A 25118-nucleotide genomic window follows, 5' to 3' on the forward strand; every position below is an offset into this window, starting at 1 on the left:
CCCCCCGCCACGGGCAGGGACACCTCCCACCGGACCAGGTTGTTCAAAGCCTCATCCGTCCTGGCCTTGGACACTGCCAGGGATGAGGCGTCCACAACTTCGCCCTTCTGTTGCCACCGCCTCGGTGTGGCCAGCGTGAGGATGCTGGAGAGATGAACGCAGCAGCCCAGCCGGCTTGGAGGCATCTAAATAAAACTTGTGGCTTTTTCTTTTTTTTTTTTCCCTTGCCTAGAAAGTGCTGTTGGCTGTGGTATGGAATAACAGATGCTCTTTCCTTTTGGAAATCCACTTCCCCTTCTCTAAGTGCCAGTTCTGGGGACAAGAAGGGGGGAGGGATGGAATTTGACCATGGAAGTCCATGTGGTTTTCTACTAGCAGAGAAATTCACAGTTTATTCTTAGTAATTATCTACATGCTGGTTTGTACACAACTTAAAATCCAAGTAGTTAACTAACTTTTATCTAAAGGTGCTTATCACAGTGGGGATTCTTTCTTGTGTTTTAAGTGAGCAGTCTGAAACAGTATTTGATTCAGGTAAAATTTTTCATTGTTCTAGCCTCATTACAAAGGTCCTCTTTCTTTCAGGTTTGCAGAAGGCTGGGAATTATCGAAGTTGATTATTTTGGACTACAGTTCACTGGCAGCAAAGGGGAGAATCTGTGGCTGAATTTGAGGAACAGGATCTCCCAGCAGATGGATGGTTTAGCCCCTTATCGATTCAAATTGAGAGTCAAGTTTTTTGTAGAGCCACATCTTATCTTACAAGAACAGACAAGGTATGGTAAAGATGGTTGTATGTAGATTTATTGTTTTGTGTTCAATTTCTGTGACTTATGGAAGTGATTACACACTTGTTTTATTTCTTTCGTCTTCTGGTAATCTTGCTTGACTTTTCTGTGTTGTTTTAAAACCTTTGTTATTGAAATGTATTATTCCTTTTTTTGGAAAAAGAAAAAAGAGAAAAACAATAGAACTGGTAATATTGTAAGTGGTGTGTAGCTACCAGTAAGTAATGAGTGTAGGTCATTGCATGAGCACTCAGTGTTGAAAGTGGAGGAAACTGAGCTACCAGTAGCAAATTATTTATATGGTATTTTCATGTCCGATAGTAACCCCGTTCAGTGGTGTTACTCTAGGTCGTTCTAAACCACTGGTACAGAAAGGCAGGAAACAATTCCTCCCACAGAGCAAAAAAACTTGCTGAATTCCTTTTTGTCCGGTATTATGTTACATTAACTTTCAAATAGCTATAGGCTATTTGAGGCTACAAAAGAAACAGCTGTTTTGCTGCTGCTGTGACTGGTCCTCCTTAACTAAATTGTTTTACTATTAGCCAATGGTATGAATTAGTCTGCTAAGATTAGTAGGGAATGCTTGCTTGTACTCCTTAAGTTTGATTACCACATGAATTGTAGTAGAGTTATCTTTAAAGCTGTGTATGTATATGCTTAATGCTGACCTTTCAGCTAATTTTTGCTGTTAGTGTTAGCTAGGACAGTTAATATGAGGTACACTGAAATCTAGTGTCCATATAATGTTAAAACACACTTTCACTACTCGCATTAACTTGGTACTTTCAGAATTAAGACCATGAATACAACATAGTTGTTCTGGGTAGAATATTTGTCTAAAGAGTTTGGTTAGAGGATGACTGCATGGTGCTGATTCTGTAGGAAAAAAAAATTTTGAGTTAGAAGTATACCTATCCCATCTTATTTCTTTGAAATATATGTAGGGGAGAGACTTTTGGGGAGCAGTGGTTTTGACTCAGCAATCTGGCTTAAGTTTTCAGAATTAGACCATAGTTGTCCTTTATAGTAGCTTTAGTTAGGCAAATGCATTCTAACCAAATTCCAGTTTTTATGCACCTTATTTTGGAAGAATAATTTCTACTATACATGGTGCATATTTGGGCTCCTGAAGTATTTTCCTTAAAGAAACTTGTCCTTTTATTTAAATATTCTCAGTAAGAATAAGTATAAAATCAAAAAAGAAAGGAAGCTTATGTAGAACAGAAGGAGCGATACAATTTCGTACCTGGTAAGATTACCCTCCACACAGAGACCACCGAATCAGGGTGAACCTGAGGAAACCTGAAGCTAATTGGTGTTTTTATGTGATCTTTGATGAATGTTTGTTCAACTTCTGCAAGGTTTTTGCAGATACCTGTGTGTTCCTCCCTTCAGTGCTGCCTGTAAAAGACTTGGCAGGTTGTGCAAGTTAATAGAGGGCTTGAGCTGGTGAAACATAACCCAAGGGCCTAAAAGGCAGGTTGTGTAGCTGGAATGTCATGGAGCTTGTATACGTACATCAAAGTAGTGGCAAGTAATTCTCCACTGTAAATTACTTTAAAAGGTTGTAGGTGGGACAAGCTTTCATGTGTGAATTGAGACTGTTTTAAACCTAATAATTTTCACAGACAATGTTGAAGTTCTTTGAGGCTCAGTCATTTGAAGAGATCTAGTAAATATCTGCTCTGGAAATAATTACTTACAGTTTTGGAGAGCAACAGGCATTGAAACTAGTGTCACCCTGTCTCACAAACATGAGTAGCCCTGAGGCTTCAGCTAAGCTGTTCATTCTACATCCTGAGTATTTTTAGTGTTCTTGCTAAAAACAAATACCAGCTGTAAAAGTTTGCAGCAGTTGCCTTTTTGTTGTGTATGCCCAGTAGTCTGTGTAGCAGACCTAGAATTTCATAGTACTTGTGGTTAACATTTCTGTAGTGTTGACACTGAGTTTCAGTAGATTTACTTTTTTTTTAATTTGAGTCTGCTTGAGGATTTACATATGCACATAAATGCTTTCATATTTAGTTTGCATGTAGGCCTGTGTGGTATCTGGAAGACAAAAAAACTTATTAAACCTGTAGCTGAGCTTGAAATCTATAGATACATCGTAGAGTTGCAAGGATTAGCAGTACAGTTACAGCTGACACCTCCTTTCTTACCTTTAGTTGCAAACTCAGCATGCTGGCTAATGAAGAAGTAGTGATGGGTGCCCTCGGTTTCCTTCGGCAGTTCTCTCCATATCCGGTGCATGGGGTGTTTCTGGCAGCCCTTTGGGTCTCTGGTGAGAAGAATGCCCAGGAAGCCTTGCAGTCTTTTACTTGTTGCCTCTGATGCTGCTTTTACATATAAATTAGATCCATGTTGAGACTGCTCTTGAAATCTGTGAAGCTGCAAGTAATTCTAAATTTTGTTGATCTGCATCATGATAATAATAGTGTTGTGACTGAGTTTTTACTGGCTAGTTCCTTTATGCTTTGGAAGCTTTGTCAGCCCCAGTTGTACTGCTGTGTTAGAGATCCTTGTCTTGCACTTAAATCTAAAACTTGGGGCGTGTGTGTTTTTAGCAATTGAATGTTCAGGTTTCTACATGCTGTGTGAAAAGCCGATCTGGCAACTGAACATCGGCCTCTGCTTCTGCTGTCTTTAATCAGTGTGCAATCCAGTGGAAGATCACAACCTCATGCATTTTAATCCTCTTATGCAAGGGAGCCCTCTCGTTACTGAGCACAAAGGCAGAGCAGGTTATAACTATGCCTTTGACCACGATGGCAGCAAAACGCCTTCACCAAGCACTTTGTCAACGGAGGAGATGCATGAGGGGGAGAAAAACCTTCCTCCTATTCTTTTCCTTTTACATGGTGAAAAGTGATTTTTTTTCTGTTGTTCTTTGGATCTCGATTTCTAATTTTGTTGAATTGCCTGATACTGAATTTCACCAAGGGATTTTGTTGATTAGAATTGCTTATAGTGGAATCAGAGTGTTTCAGTGCAAGAATGCCATTCAAATTTAATCTACTGCTGTCAACTTGAGTTTTACAAAGAAGTCTGAAAGTAAGTGTGCTTGTTTAGAGAAGTTTGAGTAACTATACTTTTTTTTCTTTTCTAATGGAAAATGACATTGGCTTAAAAAGGACTGCTATCTGTTTGCTTAAAGTTAGATGTGATGGTCCAAGCTCTAGTTAATAAGTTCTGCAAACTCCTGGTCCAGGAGAACAACAATTCAAAGTCTGCCAGGATAAAGTCAATATCGCAGGGATTGCACAAAAGTAGTAATCAATTGAATCTTTTATTTTTGAGTGGTGCAAGATTTACCCAGATGTATTTCAAAATGGGCAGTTATTTGGCTTGTGTAATGTGACAATTTAATATGTCAGCTTCTAATAAGCTGTACAATCTCATGAAGCTTTCAGAAGAGCTGTATTTTGCCAGATGTGACAAATTAGTATTTTGGAAGCAGGTGAAAGTTGGTATTTTCCAGTATTTGAATGATATTTACAAAATACATTGTTTTTGTGGTGTTATCCAGTTGCATTGGTTAATTAGTTAAAATTAAGGACTGGCTTGTAAAATATTTTGAGCAGCTAGGTGCATGTAGTAGCTGGAAAAACATCCTATTATCCTGTAGCAGTGGTATTGTTACAGTATGATGAAAATCTGCTGTGATAGCCAGTAAGCTCACCCTGGTGTCTATGTCTAAATCAGAGTTGAATTGCTGTTGGTAACCTCTCACCCACTGTGCTGAGAGCAAAGAACAACAGAGATGCTGAGGAATGTAATTGCAACTGTAATGGCTTTGCTTTTTCATATGGAAGTGGCCTTATCTGCTTTTAAAAACATTCTCTACATCTAGAGGTTTCTATCAATATTTTTCTAGGGAGGACAATTAATTTTAATTCCTTTAGACTACAGAGTTATAAATTTACTTTACAGTGTCGTACCCCAAGGAGAACAGGCAATTCCTTGGGATGTGTGCTAAGATTCTTCCCAGTAGTCTGGCGAGAGAATGGCTTCTTTTGGCTATTGCAGTAGTTTAGGAATCATTAGTCATATGCAGATGCTTTACTGGTAAGAGAATTGTTATTCTTCCCACTGGCAGCTGAGTTTAGAGCCTCAAACTTTTTAATATAGTCTTTACATATCTATTTACCCCGTTTTCCTTTCCTTGATAAAAAATATTAGAAGCAAACTTTTCTGTGTGCAACCTTAATTCCTAATGCACCTAATTCCTCTTCCTTAACTAATTGAAGGTAATTAACACTATCATGTATACTTTACACTTTTCATAGCACTTATTTTGTGGGGCTGTTATTGCCAGTTAGGTTGACAGTAAGGAAGTGATTTGCTTCCTGTAGGAATTTCATTGTAGTGGGAGAACTGACATCCATTTCTGATAGTGGTGTTCAGTGTGGTTGGAGGCAAGAAGAAATTGATGTGATATTGAGGTTTGTGACTTTGTTTTGATACCTGTAGTTTTTGTAAAAAGGGCCACCTGCTGAAATCTCCTTGCAGCTTCACTTTTCTACAGTGTTTGTATGATATTTATGTGCAACTAAGATGCATTGATAATGCTTTACATGTGATTTCGCCAAGTATTTTAATATGCACATAGCACTTAAAATTTATGGAAAGCACTGGTGCAAAAATAAGGATACAAAATGAATATAAAATCAGTGTAACTAGTTCTTGAACAAAGCATGCGATCCTGTTGTAACTCTGAAATTCTGTTTTTCTCATATGAAAAGAAGAATTCTGTCTGGGCTGTGACTAATGAAGTGTGGCTTTGGCAAACTGGATACTTTGTCCTCTAATCAGTATTTCTGTGTACTGTTTTGAACTACCAAACTCGTCGGAAATGTTTCATAATCGAATTGGCAAGAGTAGTTAAAAAGCTTCAGTGTGTGCTGAGAGAATACTGGGGTGGGGGGATAGGAGAATATTGAAATAATTCCTTGAAAAAGAGTACGATTTCACTGCACAGCCAGAGTGTCTTCAGAGGTGGGAAGAGCTCTAACAATTTTTTCTGGTGTATCTAGATATTCCTAGAGAGAGGAGAGACAGTGGATTAAGTGCTATTAAGTGATTAGACCATGATCTGATTTACAAAAAACTTATGTAAATACTTTCTAGTAACTAAGAGAATCTGTAATATGGCCAGGTTTTCTACAGACAATCTATGGGGTGTTTTAGACTTTGCAGAATTAGATAAGAAACTGCCTCAAGGCTCCTAATGCTTTAGTTTTCTTGACTGTATTCAGAAATAAAAGTGCATTCTTTTGCCTGATTAAGGAATAAAAAAACCAAACCACTTTTTCAGTTTTGTGTAAGAAGAAAAGGAAAATGTGCTTTTATAATCAGATTCTGTCTGGTGTCATGTTTTGAACCTTGAAGGGGGATGATTTTACAGTGGATATTAATGTAACTGGAGAAGTGTAATTTTAGAAAGGCTGGATGGGCTAATCAGAATCTACACTAATCAATCGGTTTTTCAGAGTTAAAATTATTCCTCAAATACAGTTAAGGACTAAAAATTACAAAAAAAAAACCACAACACAACCAAACCCTCAGTGACTTTGGACAGCTGCTGGATGAAGTCATTGCCTGTCATTCAGAAACTCAAAGCACTGGCTGGCCCTATGTTAACTTTTTTTTGACCTGCTCTGCGTGCAGTTTAGGCAATGGACTTGGACCGGCAGCAGGTGTCTTGGGTGCAGCTCGGTGAGATGGACTGTTAAATGTGGGGATTTGCCTGTGTCTTCTTCCTCCTGACTCAACACAATAGCTTATCTTAGTGTGAGCCTGGACCTAAACTTGCATAACTTCAGTTACTTTGCAGTAAGTGTCCCTTGCATCCCTTTGTCCCCTTCATTGGGAAAATGCAAAGTAGCTTAGCCCGAGTTGCTTTCCCTTCTGGGACTGGAGCCAGTTATGGGAAATTACTGCACATTAGCCACTGTTTCACACTGTAATTAATACATAGTTATCATGACTGAAAAACCTGTTCTGGTATTAAGAGAGGAACGAAGGTGCATGAAAAGGCATTTTATGGAATGCTGATTGGAATTAGGGAAGTACTTACTATTTGAATTTATTAAAGGACTATGGCCAAAATAATTAATCACACTTTGGATGTATGGACTGAGCCCCAGAAGGAGTGTGTACAACTTATGAATTTTCAAAGCCACAAACTCACCCATCTGTGGCCAAAGTCAAAAGTTACGGAGAAAGGGATCGCAGCAGAGGTTTGGGACTTGCTCCAAGAAAAGCCTGAACAAGGAATAACTTGCTAACAGTGGAGACCACTGCACTTCCTGCAGTTCTAGTCCTCTTACAGCCTGAACTTGTGTCCTCCACAGAGTGAGGATGTTGGCTTCCACCAGAGCCCAACTAGAACTGAAGTGTAGGCTGATGTCTGGACATCAAAGTGATGCCATTAAGCCCTTTGTCACAAATGCAACAAAGCTCCAGCATGGCTCAAAAGGTTTGCAAAGAGAGGTGTTGGAGCTGTGACTTGCTGTGGGAAATGCATTGCAGAGCTTTACTTTTTGGAAAAAGTTTAAATGTCCCATCACTGTGGAAGCTAAGGCACATTCCTGTGGGTGCTATGCTTCATTTAATAAAAGATTATTTTTCAATGATATGTAACTACTTCTGCATCTGTTCTTCTTATATATGTTGAGTCTTAAGAACAAATGCTAAGTAACTTTTATTGTCTTCCCTGAGGGGAGATAAGGATGAATTTATAGAAGTGAAGGTAGACTGTAGGGGAAATTAGCAAGCTGCTGTTAGTGTTGGTGGAAGCTTTGATTTGTCCACTTACCTGGCCTATTAGAAAATTAAGAGCGGCTTTGTGAGTTTTCCAGCTGGTTGTCAAACCTGCCCTCATTCCAAGTGTAAAGGTTGGTCTGACAAATGTGTACACAGTGTTTTTGTATTATTCCACAGCACCTTTTCAGATGTTTCAAGTTATTCTGTAAATAATGTTACTGGCAAAAGCACCATCTTCCCTTTGGTGGTGGCAAAGGCATTGCAGCTGTTTAGAGAAAGTGTGGCTTTTCCTGCTGCATGATAGCTCAGGGTTTGTCCTGGTTTGGCCTGCTCTTCACAAAAGTGCTTTTCTGAAATGCAGACTGATTTTTTTTTTTTTTAATGACAACTAAAGAAATTTAAACATAGAAAATGAATCATATACATCTTGTTGATATTTTACTAAATGGAAATTGCTGAAGACCGTAGGAGCTAAAGCAGTTCTTACTCTTAAGAACATACTGAAGTGCTTTTGGATACCCCTTCAGTTGTAGCCTCATCTTTAAGCGGATAATAAGATGGAGGCCTTTTTCTTTCCCTTGTGTTAGATTTTCTCTGTGTGGTACATTCACTGCAAATTCTTGATTACCAGACTAATGGATAGCAAATATATATCTGAGATGCTACTTGATAGATATCTTGATTACAAACATCTTGTAACATTTTTGTTTAAGCAAATGTTTCTGATTGTGTTGCAGGCACATGTTTTTCTTGCATATCAAAGAAGATCTTCTTGCTGGTAATCTTCAGTGTTCTTCAGAGCATGCAATTGAACTTAGTGCATTGCTGGCACAGATGAAGTTTGGAGATTATAATCAGAACACTGCCAAGTACAATTATGAAGAGTTGTGTGCAAAAGAACTCACCACTACCGTTTTGGAGAGGTAAAAAGAGCACAACAGTATAAATTCATTTTTCTTTTGGAGATCAAAAGCATGAGATTTTATGTCCTTAATTCATCATGATTTATTTTGTGTTGCTAAATAATAATCTACATAGCTTTGAAGATGAAAATGCAATCTGAGTGTTTAATGTTCTGATTTCACTTGATTTTTAAGCTCAATTTTTTGTGAAAAGCAAAAGCTGTTGAAAAGTACTCAGAGGAAATGTAGGTGTCTAAATTCTTGGAGGAGAGTAATCAATTTGCAAGTATGTCTTGGACCTGCATTTGTGAATCAAAGTAACAAGGATTTATCTGCACTGAGAAGCAGACATCCGTGAAGCAGGATTTCTGAAACACCTTCATATCTCAGTTCTGAGTATCAAGAAACTTTCAGAGTGTCACGCTTTTCTAGAGGGTTGTTTAGTTGTGTTTTGTTTTTGTTTTGGTTTTTTACTTGATGGATGTTCAGATAAATATGTTGACATTGGGTTATCAGTTGGAAAACCTTGATTACACGCAGCCTTTTAATTTCTAAGCAAACGCACAGTGTCTCCTGAATATTCTCAGGATGTTTTGGTAATTATCAAGTCTTTTCTGTTCAGGAAATCTATAGCCAGATAAAGCAGGTCAGGAGCATTTAATAATGTGTTTAACTAGGTCATCTCAAAAACCCAGCAGCATGTTACAAAAAGCTGCTGACAGTAACAGCACATACTTGAGTCTTCACCTACCCTTAATCTTTTTATTAACAGCATTATTGCAAAGCACAAGGAGCTAGAAGGTTTAAGTCAAGCTTCTGCTGAATACCAGGTGCTACAGATTGTTACAACACTGGAGAACTATGGGGTAGAGTGGCACTCGGTGAGAGACAGCGAAGGGCAAAAACTCCTCATTGGTGTTGGACCTGAAGGCATATCCATCTGTAAAGATGATTTCAGTCCTATCAACAGGTATGTGTGTTGTGCAACCATTTTCATCTGCCTTTTTTTGGAAATACCAAGCATGCTTCTAGTTCTTAAGTACCCCAAAACTGCTGTATGAATTACTAAAGGGAACTCTTGGAATGTAGGGTCTGAGGATAGTACCTGCGTATAGTTGAGACAACTGGCCTTAATACCCTTGGTTTTTATATTGTTTTTGATGCAGCATCTTCAATCTAGCATTATAGACAGCACTTGGACATCCCTGCTAATTCTGATAAAAGTGCACCATAATAGTTTGTGGAAAACATCCTTAAAAGCTAAATTACCTTTTTTATATATTCATTTGGTAGGATTGCTTATCCTGTTGTTCAAATGGCAACTCAATCTGGGAAGAATGTATATCTGACTGTTACCAAGGAGTCTGGTAATAGTGTAGTTCTCCTGTTTAAGATGATCAGTACGAGGGCAGCAAGTGGACTCTACAGAGCAATTACGGAGACACATGCATTCTACAGGTTAGTATTGCTGCTAGAGTCAAATGCTGCTGCTCTTTGCAGTATTTAAGTGCTTAAGCAGCCAGTGCTGCACTTCAGAAATTCTCTGCAAAATTTCATTGTCTTTGCAGCTTCTGCTTTCCTCTTAAGTCCAGAAGGTGAACAGGTTTTTGCTGCTTTCCGTTTTGTGGGGTAGGAGTACCAGACAAGTAAGCAAAATTTCTCAGTCTACCACTATGAATAGCAGCACTTCAGCATATAAACTTACTGTGATCTTTGATACTTCATAAACAGTACATAGAATTTTGTCCCTGTGTAAGAGGGAGGGAAAGATCAAAGATCCTGTCCTTCAGAGTATGTAGAAGTAGGACATACACATATACTTGTTGATTCTCTTTAATTTGGCCTCTGCAGTTGCTAGAAGTTAGGTCACCTTCCCATCCTGTGTGTTTTAAATCTTCCTATGCTCCCTCTGTCCTTGCTCACATGCTCAGAATTGTTTCATGCAAGCAGTGATTCATTGTCTTTATCCTATTCTTTGAGGTAGGGGTGCTATAATCGTTTGTTGTGGTTTGTTTTTTTTGAAACCCCTCCTTGTTCCTACTGTGTGCTTCAACACTGATCAGTAAAACTGTCAAAGACACTCCTGTGGTGTTTTCTTCAAATTAACTAGTACATATCATTTCAATTATGTTAAGAGAAGAACTGGACTTAGGGCAGAGGGAGGTACATACACTAGGCAAAGACCTGTGCAGCTTCTCAAACTGAGTAATTTTAATAGTTACAGCAGTTGTTAACTAATTGCATTTCTGTCTGCTGTAGCTAACCATGGCTTGTTTTTGTGAGCCTAATGTTAAGCATGTCTTGCCCTGCTCCATAGTTACATGCCCTTGCACTTTTTTCACTCTTCATGCTTTTTTTCCAGGCTATTAAAGCATTATATAACTTCTTAGACATCTTTGCCTCTGCTTGTAACTTCTGCTGTCCTTCGCAGTTTCTGATTTTAATTTAAGCAGAGGTTTAGTTAGGCCATAGTTAGGCATTTGGCCATAACCTTAGATTTATTTTTTTTTCACCTTAGGCTGCATGAGGCTGTAGTCCTTGTGTTCTGTATTTGTGTGTTCTTTCCTACGTTATCTAGAGAAGTGATGTGCCTTAAGCTGCTGCAGATTTAACTGCATCACTAAAATGTGACAAACAGGGCTAGGGTGGCCGAAATACTCAGTGGCAAATACAAATGGCTTAATTATCTACACTCCATTCATGGTTCCCTTCAGATGATACAACACTAGTATGTAAAATACTGAGTGGAAATTTGGTTAAAGACATCACTTGACTCTGTGCTGAGAATCTTGATGTCCTGTATAAGGAAAGAGCTGTTATGCAAAAGACTATTAATTGAAATTCTTTAATGCAGTGTTTGGAAATTACCATGTAAAGAGGTGTTGCCAGGCTGAACTATGGACTAAGCAAGCCTTGGGTGTTTAGCATATCCCTTTCATAGGCTGACTCCATTTTACCAGGCATTTCACATACCTGAAGAAATAACTGTCACTTAAATTGTATTATTTTTTTGGCAGTAGAAGTGTCATGCAAGCAACACTCAAACTTACGTATTATCTCAGTGCTCCATTTGCTTTAATTTCAGTGCTGTTACAATAATTTGTTCCCAAAGTTGAAGTAGTGGTGGGTTTACTCATTAACTAACAGAGTTTGTTTGTCCTGTTGCTTTATAGGTGTGACACTGTCACCAGTGCTGTCATGATGCAGTATAGTCGAGACTTAAAGGGTCACCTAGCATCTCTATTCCTGAATGAAAACATTAATCTGGGTAAAAAATACGTCTTTGACATTAAAAGAACATCAAAAGAAGTTTACGATCATGCAAGGCGAGCTCTTTATAATGCTGGCATTGTGGATCTTGTTTCAAGAAGTGACCAAACCCCACCAAGTTCCCCCCTTAAGTCTTCGGAAAGTAGCATGAACTGTGACAATTGCGAGGGTCTTAGCTGCCAGCAAACAAAAGCTCTGCAAGAGAAGCTGCGGAAGCTCAAGGAGTCCATGCTTTGCATGGTGTGTTGTGAAGAAGAAATCAATTCCACCTTCTGTCCCTGTGGCCACACAGTGTGCTGCAAGACCTGTGCTTCCCAATTACAGGTAATTTCCGTGTTGGTAAGATGAGGAAGGTTTGGCTTTCTGTGTGCTGAAATCATGGATTAGTATGTTTACGTTGATAGTCTAGTAAGAGCTAGTTTTAAAACTTTTGCCTGTGGTAGACTGATTCTGAAGAATGTTGTTTAGACGATGCATGTGAAAGAGCTTTTAGCTGTGCATGCTGAACTTGGGTTGAGGGTAAGAATTAGCTGTGTGTTTCTCAGTACCCTGTTTCAAGTTGGAATATAATGGGGAAACGCTCTTGCTGTGCACATGGAGGGAAGTCTCCAATAACTGTAGAGACTCTAAAGATAGGAAGTAAACTAACTGCCTGATGTTTTTCTTTTCCAGTCATGTCCTGTTTGCAGATCTCATGTAGAGCATGTCCAGCATGTGTACTTGCCAACCCACACCAGTCTTCTCAATCTGACTGTGATATGATCTACGTGTAGACTTTAAACCCATCATATACTCTTTAAACTGCACTAATAAGAAATGCAACCATTGATTGAAGAAGGCAATCACTCTGGCACCTATCCACGATCAAAGGCAAAAGAAAAAAAGTGTTTTCTTTTTTTTTTTAACAAATATTTTGGTCAGCATGTCCAAAATGGTTTGGGACATCTTTGTGAGAGCAAAAGTGTAATCAGTTCATGTTACTTAAAAGGCAAATGATGTGTAAGTTTGTGGCATGGTGGCTTTGCCATAGAGCTCGGTAACCCTGGAGAAGTGTGGTGTGCGCATACTGATACACACAGCAAGAGGAACGCAGCCTTTTGTTTTACACTCCCTAAATGCTTTTTAATACAGTCACCTCATTTATTTTAATAGTAAGACTAGCTTTTACAAATACCAGTTTAGTATAGCTCATAGCTTCTGCTTATAGTAAACTGCTTTAAAGAGAACTTCTTTTCAGAAAAAATGGATTCTTAAACTTGAGTTACAAGGCTTCATCAAGCAGCTGTGTTTGACTCAGAATGCTATTAAGTAGAAAGCAATTCTAAGAGAATAGCTTTGGACAAGTTTCTTAATCTTGAAGTGTTGAGGACGGGTCAGAAGTCTTCCGGCTGGCAGTGTCCTGTGGAAGCACCATTACAGGACTTCATTCACAGTTCTCTGAGGGCAACGTTCTCCCAGGTTTCCTCATCCAACTTGGCTGGTGGCCTCAGGAGTTGCTGTCAGCTGCCCTTGAAGTTGGCTTTATTTTTGGAGACTGATTTTAAAGATTAATTTCTAAAATAAGGGTTGTGTATAATTTTAAATACTTTCTTCAATTAACATCTTCTTTGGGTAGGTCATTTCCTGCTAAAATGTTTTTAATCCCCACCCCTCCTACTTGGGCATTTTGGGCTCTGGCTTCCTAGTGTATTCTCCAGGGCACAGAGGGAACTAGAGACCATGTTTGGGTGCAATACTGGCTTAATCAAAGCTAGAAAAGTTACACTGTCACTTTACTGAGATTTTCTGACTATACTTTTCATATTGCCTTAATGTAGCAGTAATGTGTGTTTATGCATCTGTTTCTTTGCACAGACATTTTGTCAAAATATTAAAACTCTACTTTTTTATGACACATTAGCATATAAACCTTTCTCTAAGAGGGTATTTATTTTTTCACTTTGTAAAGAAAATTTTGTTTCCTCATGAAGCAAGAGCTTTGTCCTATATACTAGGCAACTTCTGTCTTTTTATATTCAGGTTAATAAAGGACTTTAAAAATCTACTTTGCATGATTGCTAAGACTTCAGTTTTGTTTTGAAATTTGCATGAGACATTACTGCACTCAAAATACAGTGTGAAATATTTTGTGGTCTTGAATGTTGTGTCATGGTTTAAGAGGTAATGAAGTCTGGGCACAAATTTCAGCGGAGGCAAGAAAACTGACCTGGTATAACCACTGTTGTTCAGGTGCTGTACCTTCCACTTGTGAAAGCCTTCAGAACCACCTCTGTGAAGAACATCCCTACAGGAGATTGCCCCAGGTGTATGAGGTATATTCCAGTGAGACCTGAGAGAAATGGAAAAAAAATCCCCCTTGAGAGCAGGGAACTAGAGGTCCAGCAGTTCCTAGACAGCTAGGAAAGCTCTTAATTCATGATGCATTGCTGTCTTTGACTGAAGCTATTTGTATTTGTTAACTTCTGGCTTCTGCATTTTTGAAGAGAAGGTGCTTGAGCACTTTATGCATGCTGCTCTGCCTTACCCCACCAGTAAGGTGAAGGATGTAAAAGTGCTGGGATCAGACCAAAGCCCTCTAGGATCTGTTGGGCTCAATTCTGGCGAGTATGAACTGAAGTCACTTAACTGACCTTTTAAAATTAGTTTCTCTTTAAAACAGATTGTTGCAGCATAGCATGTCCTGTTGTCAAGACAGTTGGGGATTGAAGCTTGGGGCCCAGGACCTAGTATTATGTTTTACACATTGATCAGGGAAGGTGGCTGGCAACTGGGTAAGGAATTCTGAATACAAGAGCTTTGTCACAGTGCTGAGTGCATTAGGCATGGGATAACTTACCCTTCTGAAGGTGAGAATTTCATCTCTGAGCAAGTGGGTACTACTGGATTCACCTTCAACGATGATAAATGTTGTGTTGTCCCTGCATGCCATTCACAGGGAAGGAAGGGGTACACATGCTTTCAGCAAACACTGTAGCCAGCCGCTCTACCCATGTACAATGGTGCTAAAGGCAACCTTCCTCCCCTCCCAGGATTACCATGTTCTCTGCTAACAGAATTCTGTTAGTAACATCCAATCTGTCATCCTGTGGCAGCTGGCTCAAATTGATTGTAAATTAATATAAATAGATGTTAATGCAGGCATCTGATTTAAAGCATTCAACAAGATCAAGCTGTTAAAATAGGCAAGTGTTAACTCCAGGTCGTTGTAATTAAATTGGCTGTGTAATTAGACGTCCCTAATAAAAATAATTCCAGTAGTTAGAGCTCTAATCAAGGTGAGGTCTGACAGGTTCTACAGCATTGGTGGAATTCAGGCAAAGCCTGTGACTTGTGAAAACGTGTCCAGCCTAGGCTTGAGGAGTGAGTGGAAAGGGTGAGGTCTGGGTCCAGGCAAGAGCCTGGCAAGCACTGCTTGTACCAAAGGGCATTGGGAGTCCAGTTCTCTGTTGGTAAAGGAGAGTACAGAGCAGGGGCTGAGGGTTTTCTCCAGTTAGGAGGGTCGAGATCTGTACCGGCGTGCTGCACCACCAGTCTGGTTTTGCTGAAATGCTCTTCCCTGTTCTGAGAATTGAGCACTGGGTATAATGTCCTCTGGGCGCTGCAAGTCACTAAAAGCCTCCCTGATTGGGATGCAAAACAAGAATAGCTCCAATTTGTTCACAGGCAGCTTTCTTCAGAGGCCTTGTTTGAATACAGTTGATCACGTGATGCTCAAAGTTTTGTTTAACCATCTCGAGCGGCTGCAGTACACGTTGCTCAATGTTTGCAGTTCCAGCCCTGTTTCCCGTAAGGAGTGCTGTGTCCAGCCCACGTGAGCTGCCAAGTGCTTTGAAGAGATGAAAGAGAACTTGAACTCCATGTGCCATGGAACCGTATGGCAGAAGGAGTCAGACCTTGTTTGCCAAAGTGCTCTTCCTAAGAATCTTTGTCTGAATGTCATAATGGATAGAAGCAGGAAAAAAACCACCCCAGACAAAAAAGAACAGAATAATTTGTGGGAACAACTGGAGTTTGTGTCCTTTACGCTTCTTCCTCAGGAGCGAGAGGATTGATCACAAAGCTTCGTTTGGTGTGTCTCAAGCTTTATTTTAGCCTGTCTATGTGCACCAAGCACTCATAATGAAGCCAGTTCCTGTACTGGTATTTGCTACCCAAAACTAGTACAACTTGGTGGGAAAACTCGGAAAATCCAGTTCTTGTTTATCTCCATAGCTGCAAGACAGCTGCTGTAATCTCATCAGGTGGGTGCAATGTCTTTTTTGAAAGGCTGTAGGGTCAAGCGTCTCCTAAAAGTGCCTAAAGGGGAAAAAATTCACCATCAGAAACAGAATGCCTTGGTGGGTAAATTGAAGAGTACGAGCCTTGTCCTGTAAACAAGACAGGGATTTAGGCAATAATTACGCTTGATCTACTAGGGCTGAGAACTCTCAGCCCACCACTGGTACCTGCCTGGCTTCCACCTTCCCTTTGCTGCATCAAGATCTCTGTTTATGGAGAGCTGGACCTGCCTGGGACTGCAAATGCAAGATGTGGAAATGTTTCAACTTAAAATCATTACGCAAGCGCAGCTCTATGCTCCAGCAGCCTGTCGCTCGTTAAGGTATGTACAAATGTTAAAATGCTAAAGAACCTAGAGTGAAGCCTTCTGTATTTTGAAATTATTTTGATTTCTTTCCCAAGTGCCACAAAAACACGTACACAGCAGCATTGCATGTATTTCCTTGGTAAATTACTGTTGTTGCTTTCCTAATGCAATGCCCTTGGGGGAAAATTCTCATCCGATTTCACTTCACAGCAGCACGCTGGCACGTTGATCAAAGACGGGGAAATTACAGCTCAGATTTCCTGTGTATGGTTCTAAACAACAAACTTTGGAGCGTTAAAATTACAAATTGATAAATCTTAGCTTCAGTAATGCTTGGTCAAATATTCTTGAATTCCCCCCTTCTATTTTCACTGAAAATGTGCTATAGTGCCAGGTAAGCATGTCGGTCTCCATAGTGCCCATGGATTCAGCCAGCAGGAGCCTGTCAAAACAGAAAATAGCAACTGATAAGTGGGTTTAAAAGTTAAGAAACCTCAGTGAAATTGGGGTGGGCGGGTACCACGATTGAGACAGGCTGAGGGGAGAGAGGTGGACTTACCACACGGGGCCTGGCTGCAGCTTTGGTGGAGGAAGCCCTGGCAAGGAGCTCCTGGGGGGGTCCTGGTGCAGAGTCTGGGGCTGCTGTCATGGCTTCTGGGTCTTCTAGTTTCCTGTGAAGGGTGGTGAGAGGCACCAGGAGTAAGGCAGAAGAAAGGCTCTCAGAGCCACCAACCCCGCACTGGCTGGTGAGGAAACACAAATGGCGACAACTCTGAAAACTCAGTGGGAATTGTGATTCCTCCCTGTGGGAGAATGGGATGTGAGGGATCCAAAATGGGGCTGGTGCTCCCCTAAGCTCAGAGATGCTGAGCAGGGTTCATGTAACCTCTGGCTCCTGCCAGGACAGGGGACACGTAGGGGCTGGCCAGCAGCTAACTTTCACAGCACTCCTGCATACACCCAGTTCCTGAAAAAAAAAAGGTCAAGCAAACAAACTGTATCAGCTTGCCCAGACCTCAGCAACAGGTCACCTGCTGATTTCTTGCCAAATAAACTGCACAATCCTCTTCAGCTGCTTGGAGGCTGGGGGAGGGTGAGATGAGAGTCGAGGGGGAATCAATCTGACCCTGGAAGCTTCACTTTGACCCTCTTCTGGGTGACCTGATTTAGCCTGTCCACTATTTGCTAATTTCTACAGTCACCAGGCTTTAAAGCCAACCTTTGTTCCCCCAGCAGCTGTCTGTGCTCTGGGAACAAATCTGACTTTTTTTGGCCAACGCTATCCGGTGAAGGTCTCATGCACACGCACCAGGAGCGCAAAGGGCACCATCTGTAGCAGCAGGAAAAAAAATCAGTAGAAATTAACGTTTCCTTGTACTGTTGGGGTGCCTAAACACAAAATCTTTGTCTATAGCTACTCTTTTTGGGTCACTTAATGGTTGCGATGGGATTAGCCAGGTGTGTGTATGTATAAAGGTGTTTGCTGTCTCTTTTTTTATCCAGCACTTGGTGTCTAGCTTCTCTGCTTCTTCCAAGCAAATCAACACAGGTAATGATAGACAGTAACATGGCATCTTTTTACATAAACAGGCTTGCTGGAGCCAGATCTTCCTTCTTCCTGCCAGAAAGCTGTTTGTCTGAGGAATCTATGCATCTGGCACCAAATTCCAATCATAGCACTACAACTGCGGGAATTACAGAGACATTGGCAGCTCATCTGAAGAGACAGTATTTGTTTTCCTTGTTTAGAACTATAAATAGTCAATAGAGCTTTCTCATTCAAACAATATTGAGGATGGAAGTAAACCAGGCACGGATACCAGGCCAAATATTGGACTTTTGCTCCAGAGCTGACCTGACTCTTGCTTCAGAAGCTGAAGTTCCAAAAGGGCAATGCAGAAAGCATGTGCCCAGCAGCAAACTAGCCCCAAAGATATGCTGACACACCAGGTTGTCTCTGTTTGACCTTAAAACCATTTGCCTGTCATCGCTTGAACTGCAATTGTTTAAAATACCTTCCACTCGAGCTGTGGTTTGAGCAGCTGACTTCCTCCTCTGTCTCACCGGGATCCACAAAGTGAAGTGATACTGAAATGTCCTGAGAGCACCCAGTCTGGGCAATGTGCTAACAACACACGTGTTGTTCTTGAAGGGCAGTTGCAAAGATTTCATACTTGGCACGCCGGAAGCGGTGCTTTGCCTCGTTGTTGCTAGGCCTCTCCTGCCCTGGGGCCAGACAAATAAATGACCACAGTTCTTCATTCCTTGAGTGAACTTCCCTGATATTTTTAAAAGGGGAAAAGAGAGAGAGAGGGAGAAGATCTGCTTCTGGTTTTAAGAATTGCCAGCATCCTTCTTGGAAGAGATGTTTGTGACCAGTAGGAATGACAGCTGTGGGAAAATTTTTGAAAGGGAAAAAGAGACGCAAATGGATGCTGTTGCCTAGAAGGCCGTGCTGGCATTTCCCCCGTCAGTCCTCTTACTACCCAAAGGACTTCCCTCAAAATCAACTGCCATGTCCTGCAAGCTAAGGTCATCATAAGCTATGTTTTGTCTATGTGGCAGGGAGTTCTGTAGCAATGGAGAGAGGCAGAATAACACCAGAAACAGTGTGGTCTAATGAATATAGAACCAGTAACACAGCTGTAATTGTCCTGAAAATCATGTCCTTGAGCTAGAGGGGAACATGTGACTGGGCAAAGAGGAACCAACAAGGGCAAACAACAAGTGACAGGAAGATAAAAGGTAACTCCCCAACAATCACACTCATTGCTGCGTTTTTTTAATAATAAATGGCTCTGCCATAGGTTTCTTTCCCCACTCTTAGCTGAGCAAATGTTAAATTAATAACCCCAGGCTGCTAAAATCTTCTGTATCTAATAGGAGTCACAGCCTCAGAGAAAAAACATTGCTTTGGTGGTGCAGACACAACCCTTGCAGCTAATCCTCAACCCACTGCTGTCTCCCTGGATTTCAAGTCCTTTAGGACTGCACTGGGGCACTTTTTTCTTTGGAGCCTGTTCTTGCCCAGCCTGTTTGTGAAAAGGATACAGCATCATTGTGTGGAACACCCAGCGGCTTCGCCACCACCTTGCTGGATACCTACCAAGGAGTATTATCTATGTGTAAGGTGATGTTTCAGTCTCTTAAGACTTTTTCTCTATTCCCTGACATTGTTGCCAACTCCCGATCAAAATAAATTTCTCCTAAGTAAGGTTAATTTGCATGTGAAAGTTTCCTTTGGTAGAGTGGTTTAGTCTAGTAAAATTAATGTATTCAAAGGAGAAAAAAAGATAGGTGTTGTAGTGAAAGGATATTATTCTTTGTAACTCTGGCCAGCTTACAAAAACTATCATAATAGTGATGTCTTACCCTCAAAACAGACTCGGACGTTCACACAGCCACACACAGTTTTTGCTTCAGTGCAAACATGAAAAGTTTCAGTCGCAGGAAAAGGCATTTTTGGAAAGTTTTGCAGGTTATTAAACAAGCAGCTATCAGGGAAACTGTTCTGCAAACTCAATGGTGATTATCACGAAACCGTCATCAGACTGAAACCTCACCTTCAGCATTCACACAGTACCCAGCGTGAAGCGCTTCCACCCTGAGTCATCACTTCTGCTGCACGTTTGGTTACCTCTCACATCCCACACGGCTTTGTCCTCTTGCTGAAGATGGGATGTTCTGGCTTCACCACAGTCTTCTGCCCTCCACAGCCACCAATTTCCTACCTGCAGTTTCCTTGTTCCATCTCTCTCAAAACTCTGCCCTGCTTATCTCCCCTGGCTCAGTCCTTTTCTGCACTCTTGAGTCCTTGAACCCAAACCCCAGGAGCACGCTGGCTTCCGCAACTCTCCTTCTGTCTGCAAGCTGCTCTATTTGCTACATAGCCATGTTTTCCCTACTCTTCATTTAAGCCAAATCCCTATAGCTACCTATAATCTTTTGGTTCTTCCTGCAAATTGCCTGTCCCTCCTGATCTTTCGCCTTTCTCCCAAGCCATGTCGCTGGTTTTTTTTCTAAAACATGACGTTCCACAACATGGGCACTTCCATCTCTAGTGAACTGAGTATCAAAGAAGCACAAGACAGATGGCTGTCCAGATGTGTGGTCCAAAAAAGGTGATTCTGCTATACCTTTTTGAGGAAAAATCTTAAGAGGGACCTAAATTAATGTCAGTAATTCTGGAATTTTGATAGTGAACTTCTTGAATCTACAAGGGCTTTGAAGAGGAAACATATCTGTAGCTAACTCATTCCAGATGAGAAAGAATTTACAGGAATGTTTCCTGCACCCTCTCCAAGAAATGAGATTTGCTAACTGTTTATTCCTCCTGAATGTTTTTTCCTCTCTGATGTAAATGACTTAACCTGCAGCAGACCCCATAGACTGGAATTTTTGGTTCATAGCCATCTGCCTAACAGGTTCTTTTGCAATACATGTATTTCTGCTTCAGGATCTTCTTGTGAGGTATCACAATTTTTCACAAGTAGAGGCGTAAGGCCAGAATTCAAGCTCTTTAGTCTTTACTCTTGGCTTTTAATCTTGCAGGGGTGACTGAAGTGAAACTAGATACACCTCCAGTCTGGAACATCAAAGTTGAGGCTGCCATCTGGATCAGGATCTCGGGTGCACAGTTTGGGTGCATCTCTTGTTTTTTGTAAAATACAGAGACATGTCCTTTCCCCTTCCCAAAACTCATTCTTTCCCTCTGGTTTGTAGGTTGAACAATCTGGTAATTACTCCCTGGGGGATTCCACCTTCTGGGAAATGCTGTATTCTCCTACAGAAGACAGGTCTTTCTGTTAAAGCAGAAGTGCTCATAGTGGGTGGGTTATCTCTGTGTTTGTTGCTTTGTAAAATGAACATTTCCTCCAGAGCGCCTTAGGGCTGAGAGAGGTGTGTCATAAATCTCATTTTACCATGCAAGTCTTTACACGGACGTTAATTAGGATGAGATATCAGTTATTCTCTGAGCTTCATTTTCCTTATCCCACTGATGCTTCTATGACCAACGGGATTCCCCTTTTCTCCAAACTGCTGTTAGGCCAGCTGAACTGTGTGAAAGGGGCATATCTGAAGTCCTATTTCACAGTGATGGTGGCATAACAGGATCTTCATCTCAAACATAAGGACTGATCCAGTTATGTCTTATGATCCTTATATGTCTTATGTCTTTCTCTGGACATGGCCCCTGCTGGCATTTTCCTTGGCACAAAGGCAGCGCAACCGGGAGCGACTGGCAGAGATGGAGTGTGGCAGCCTCTGCTCCTCCAGCTGGACACTCAGGCTTCATCAGCTCATCAGCAACAGCATTAGAGAAAGAAACAGCTCGGTTTTATGAAAAATCAAGCCTCGGGTTGCTCATGGGGCTACTTGCTGGTTGCTAACGTGGCTGTCAGTTGGGTAAAACTGAGTGAGGATCATCATCTCCTGGAGCAGAAAGTGGGAAAGGAACATTGGGAAACCACAGGGAAAGGACCTGGAGCCTTTTTGCCTGGGGAAGATGTTGGGAAAAGCCCCACATGAGATGAACACACCAGCTCGTGGGGAATGCGCTATGGGAGTTGTACCTGACCGTGGTCCCAAAGCTCAGAAAAAAGTGGCGAAGAAGGACACAGGGACACCAGTATCACCTCCCTTAGTTTAGGGGTCGTGATAGTGTTGGGCTGACAGTTGGACTAGACGACCTTAGAGATCTTTTCCAACCTTACTGATTCTAAGATTCATTGCCAGAGTGGTGAAAGTTGAAGTGAGGAGACTGCAGAGCCCGTGCATGCACAGGTGTGTGTATATGTGACTGCTGGTGCTGCACCTCTGGTTTTAAAACACAGCTGTGCAGCTGTGCTGACAGCAGTATTTGAGTGATTTCCTCGGGTCTCTTTCCTTTTAAAAGCAAATGATTTAAAAATCATAAAATGCATTCGACATCCTCGATTGCATCCCAAACCACCAATCTAATGAGTTAGGAGTCTGAACAACAGCTCAAGGAAGCCAAAGGAAATTTTGTATTACTTGCAGATGACGACGGCCCAGAAAAATGGAGCAGGCACCAAGGAATAAGTGAAACGGAAAGAATCCAATCCTCCTCATTAAACTGCTCATTCTTCAACAACAGATGGTGTGTCTGCGAGTGTTTGCCGTTAAGAAAGTCGGGGCCCTTGACCAAAGGGAAAATATAAGCCACATTTAACTATTTGCATATGTTGGCTTTTGGAATCGTTTGCATTCAGATATGACGTCAGGCCTCTATGCACTGACCCCTCGGTTTTGTTTGCCTGTGCTCTTTCATTTGTTTGTCCTGTGAGCCAACACGACAGCAAAATGTTCAGTATTGTTTCACCATAAACAGAGAAAAAGCTCGGACAACTACTTAGAAGAAAAGAGAGCAGCAGCTCATGAAAGATTTTGTGCAGCAGAGACATTTTAACATAGGCAGGCAGGAACAATTATTATATCTGCCTGTAACTCTGTTCAAATAACTGTGCCAATTTTCATCACTCAAAACTCCTTTCACTGTCTTGCTTGCCTGTTTCAGACTGATGGAGGGTTTTTTAAACCTCAGCTAAAATTTTCTAAGAATGACACTGAGGAAAAATATTCTTATTTGCCATCCTAAAAAATCTTGCCTGTGCAAACCTCTTAAGTGTGTACCACGCAGATAATATCAATGCTTGTATTCCCACATATCTATGCATATATATATATATATATATAAAATACTCAATTCTGGTTATTTTTCTTCTTTCCCTGCCTTGTTCAAATGGCTCTGACTTGGAGAACATGTCAGGGAGGGAAGATAAAAACAGCTTTATGCTTAAAGCAGCAATTCTCAGCACTGGAGAGCTGGATTGCAATTCTTCTTTTACATGGAGTTCCCATATGATGCCAGCCATGGGATGTAGGATGCTTCACCCAGCTGGTTGTTGAAACACATTTACACAGCATGTGGCTGTCCTGGACCTGCGGGGCAGCTTCTATGCTCTCCCACGAGTACGTGCAGCAGGCCAGCACTGTGCTGCCTGGCACTTCTATCTACCAGCACCCCTCAGTCGTCCTCTGCTCCCAGATCCTACTTTGCAGACACGCAGTGCCAAAAGGAGAGAGAAAAATTACCTTCTGTAACTGGATTTTCAGTCAGATCTGGCCAAAGTCAGATTACATCTGAACCAGTGCCCTAATCACCGAGTTCCTTGATTTAAGCACTTACGTCAAAATGGATTTCCCCGCGCTCCGTCAGTACATTTCTTCGTATATTTGCATTAGGACTTTAATCTGTATATTTTCTGCTGAGCTCTCTGATTCTTCTGTCTATGTAACAGTAGATTGAAATTGGTCTCAGACACAGGAAAATGTGGAAATTACACCCCCTGCCACCCCGTGCACGCTCTGCACATAAGCCTTCCTGAGAAATGGAGACAACGTGCAGAATGGTCGTGACTTCGATCAAACTCCATCAGGTCCTGCTCTGAGCACACCAGCAGCGCCCGTAGCTTCTCTTCCATGGCAAGCAGCACAGCGGGCCCAAGTGCTTTCCTTCCCCAGAAGAGAGCTTGCGATTTGCTTTACTGATCTGAGCTCCACCTGCCAAGCATCACAGCCTGGAACCCACCATTGGTGTTAGGGAACCTAATGGATAAAACCAATGTTCCTGGTTACTTTGACAAGGCTGTGCTAGCAAAATTTACTCTGGAGTTTGGCTCACGTACCACCTGCTGTCACCTTCAAAATGCATTCTTTAATCTTAGGTGAATCCCAAAGGTGTTCCTGAAAGAATTACAATAATAAAATAAAATCAGCCATGTACTGTCTTTACTGAAAGCGGCAAAATTATTTCTGTTATAGTATTATATCTTGCTCTTTATTCCACCACGAAGCAACAGGAAAAATCGTCTCATAAGCAGGATTTTTCTAAAATAATTTTTTTTTTAAATAGCTTCACAGCCTCACCCCTGTCACTGTTACTGTCAAACTGGCAGAGCGTATATCCTGAAACACTGCGAACTGCACAGCCATAAATCCCACACAGATTTATCCAGCAGGCTTAGTGTCATTAGCCCTGCTACAGACAGGCTGCGGTGCTGAATGAGCGCATAACTTGACAGAGGTCACCCAAGGTAGCAAGGACCTCGCAAGAGAGCACAGGTTTCATAACAGCCTCTCATTTTCTAAGCGTTGCTGGGTAAGCAGCCTGGATGTGATGCTCTATCATTCCCTTTCGCCTTCAACCGTTTCTATTGAGAACACGTCTGAGCAACATAAAAAAACCCCAACAAACCCTAAAAATGACGCTTATCAGGCGTTTTGTTGTCTGTTTGCTGACCCCAGAAAAGCTACCTGTCATTTTCCAGAGTCATTGCCAAAATCTCAGCATGGCTGTTTTTAATATTGTAACCGTGTGTGCTGAGAGAGCACTCCTAGGCTGTGCTGACCGCTCGGAATTCAAAATTAGCACAGCAATTATATTTCACAGGCTACTGGCCGACGGGAAATTTCACCTCGCTTGTGAATTTGCATGTTCTGAAATAGGTCGGAGAAGCAGATGGCTTTGAAAGAAGAAGAAAAAAAAAAAAAGCGCTGGGAGTCAGTCTCCTGTTTTGTTTATTAGATTAAGCCCTTTGCGACAGGGTGAGTGCTCACATCCAGTTAGGTGGTTCACTCAGTGAATCATCAAGAGTGTCTCTGGAATTTTCCTGGAGGGTATTTTCTGGGTAGCTTCCAGGAGTACTTCTACACAGTGCATGGGAAAGCTCCATCAGGGAGCTGGGAAAGAGCAGCAGATAAGCCCGACATCCAAGAGGCTGA

General features: G+C 41.4%; 1 protein-coding gene across 1 annotated transcript; it reads left to right on the forward strand.

The window, feature by feature from the left end:
- Window positions 1–588: 588 nt before the first annotated feature.
- Window positions 589–12737, forward strand: MYLIP (myosin regulatory light chain interacting protein). Its single transcript, XM_009867562.1, has 6 exons — window positions 589–776; window positions 8294–8479; window positions 9231–9428; window positions 9752–9916; window positions 11632–12052; window positions 12401–12737. The coding sequence occupies exons 1-6, from the start codon at window positions 694–696 to the stop codon at window positions 12488–12490; spliced, it is 1143 nt and encodes a 380-aa protein (XP_009865864.1). The 5' UTR covers window positions 589–693; the 3' UTR covers window positions 12491–12737.
- Window positions 12738–25118: the final 12381 nt, after the last annotated feature.

This window comes from Apaloderma vittatum, unplaced genomic scaffold, assembly GCF_000703405.1.
Source record: "Apaloderma vittatum isolate BGI_N311 unplaced genomic scaffold, ASM70340v1 scaffold17454, whole genome shotgun sequence".
NCBI lineage: Eukaryota > Metazoa > Chordata > Aves > Trogoniformes > Trogonidae > Apaloderma > Apaloderma vittatum.

Excerpts from the sequence above, each read along its gene's own strand:
- MYLIP (XM_009867562.1), top strand. The coding sequence starts at position 694 with ATGGATGGTTTAGCCCCTTATCGATTCAAATTGAGAGTCAAGTTTTTT. Across the intron at positions 8,480-9,230 it reads ACCACTACCGTTTTGGAGAG|CATTATTGCAAAGCACAAGG; the intron begins GTAAAAAGAGCA and ends TTTTATTAACAG. Across the intron at positions 9,429-9,751 it reads GATTTCAGTCCTATCAACAG|GATTGCTTATCCTGTTGTTC; the intron begins GTATGTGTGTTG and ends TTCATTTGGTAG.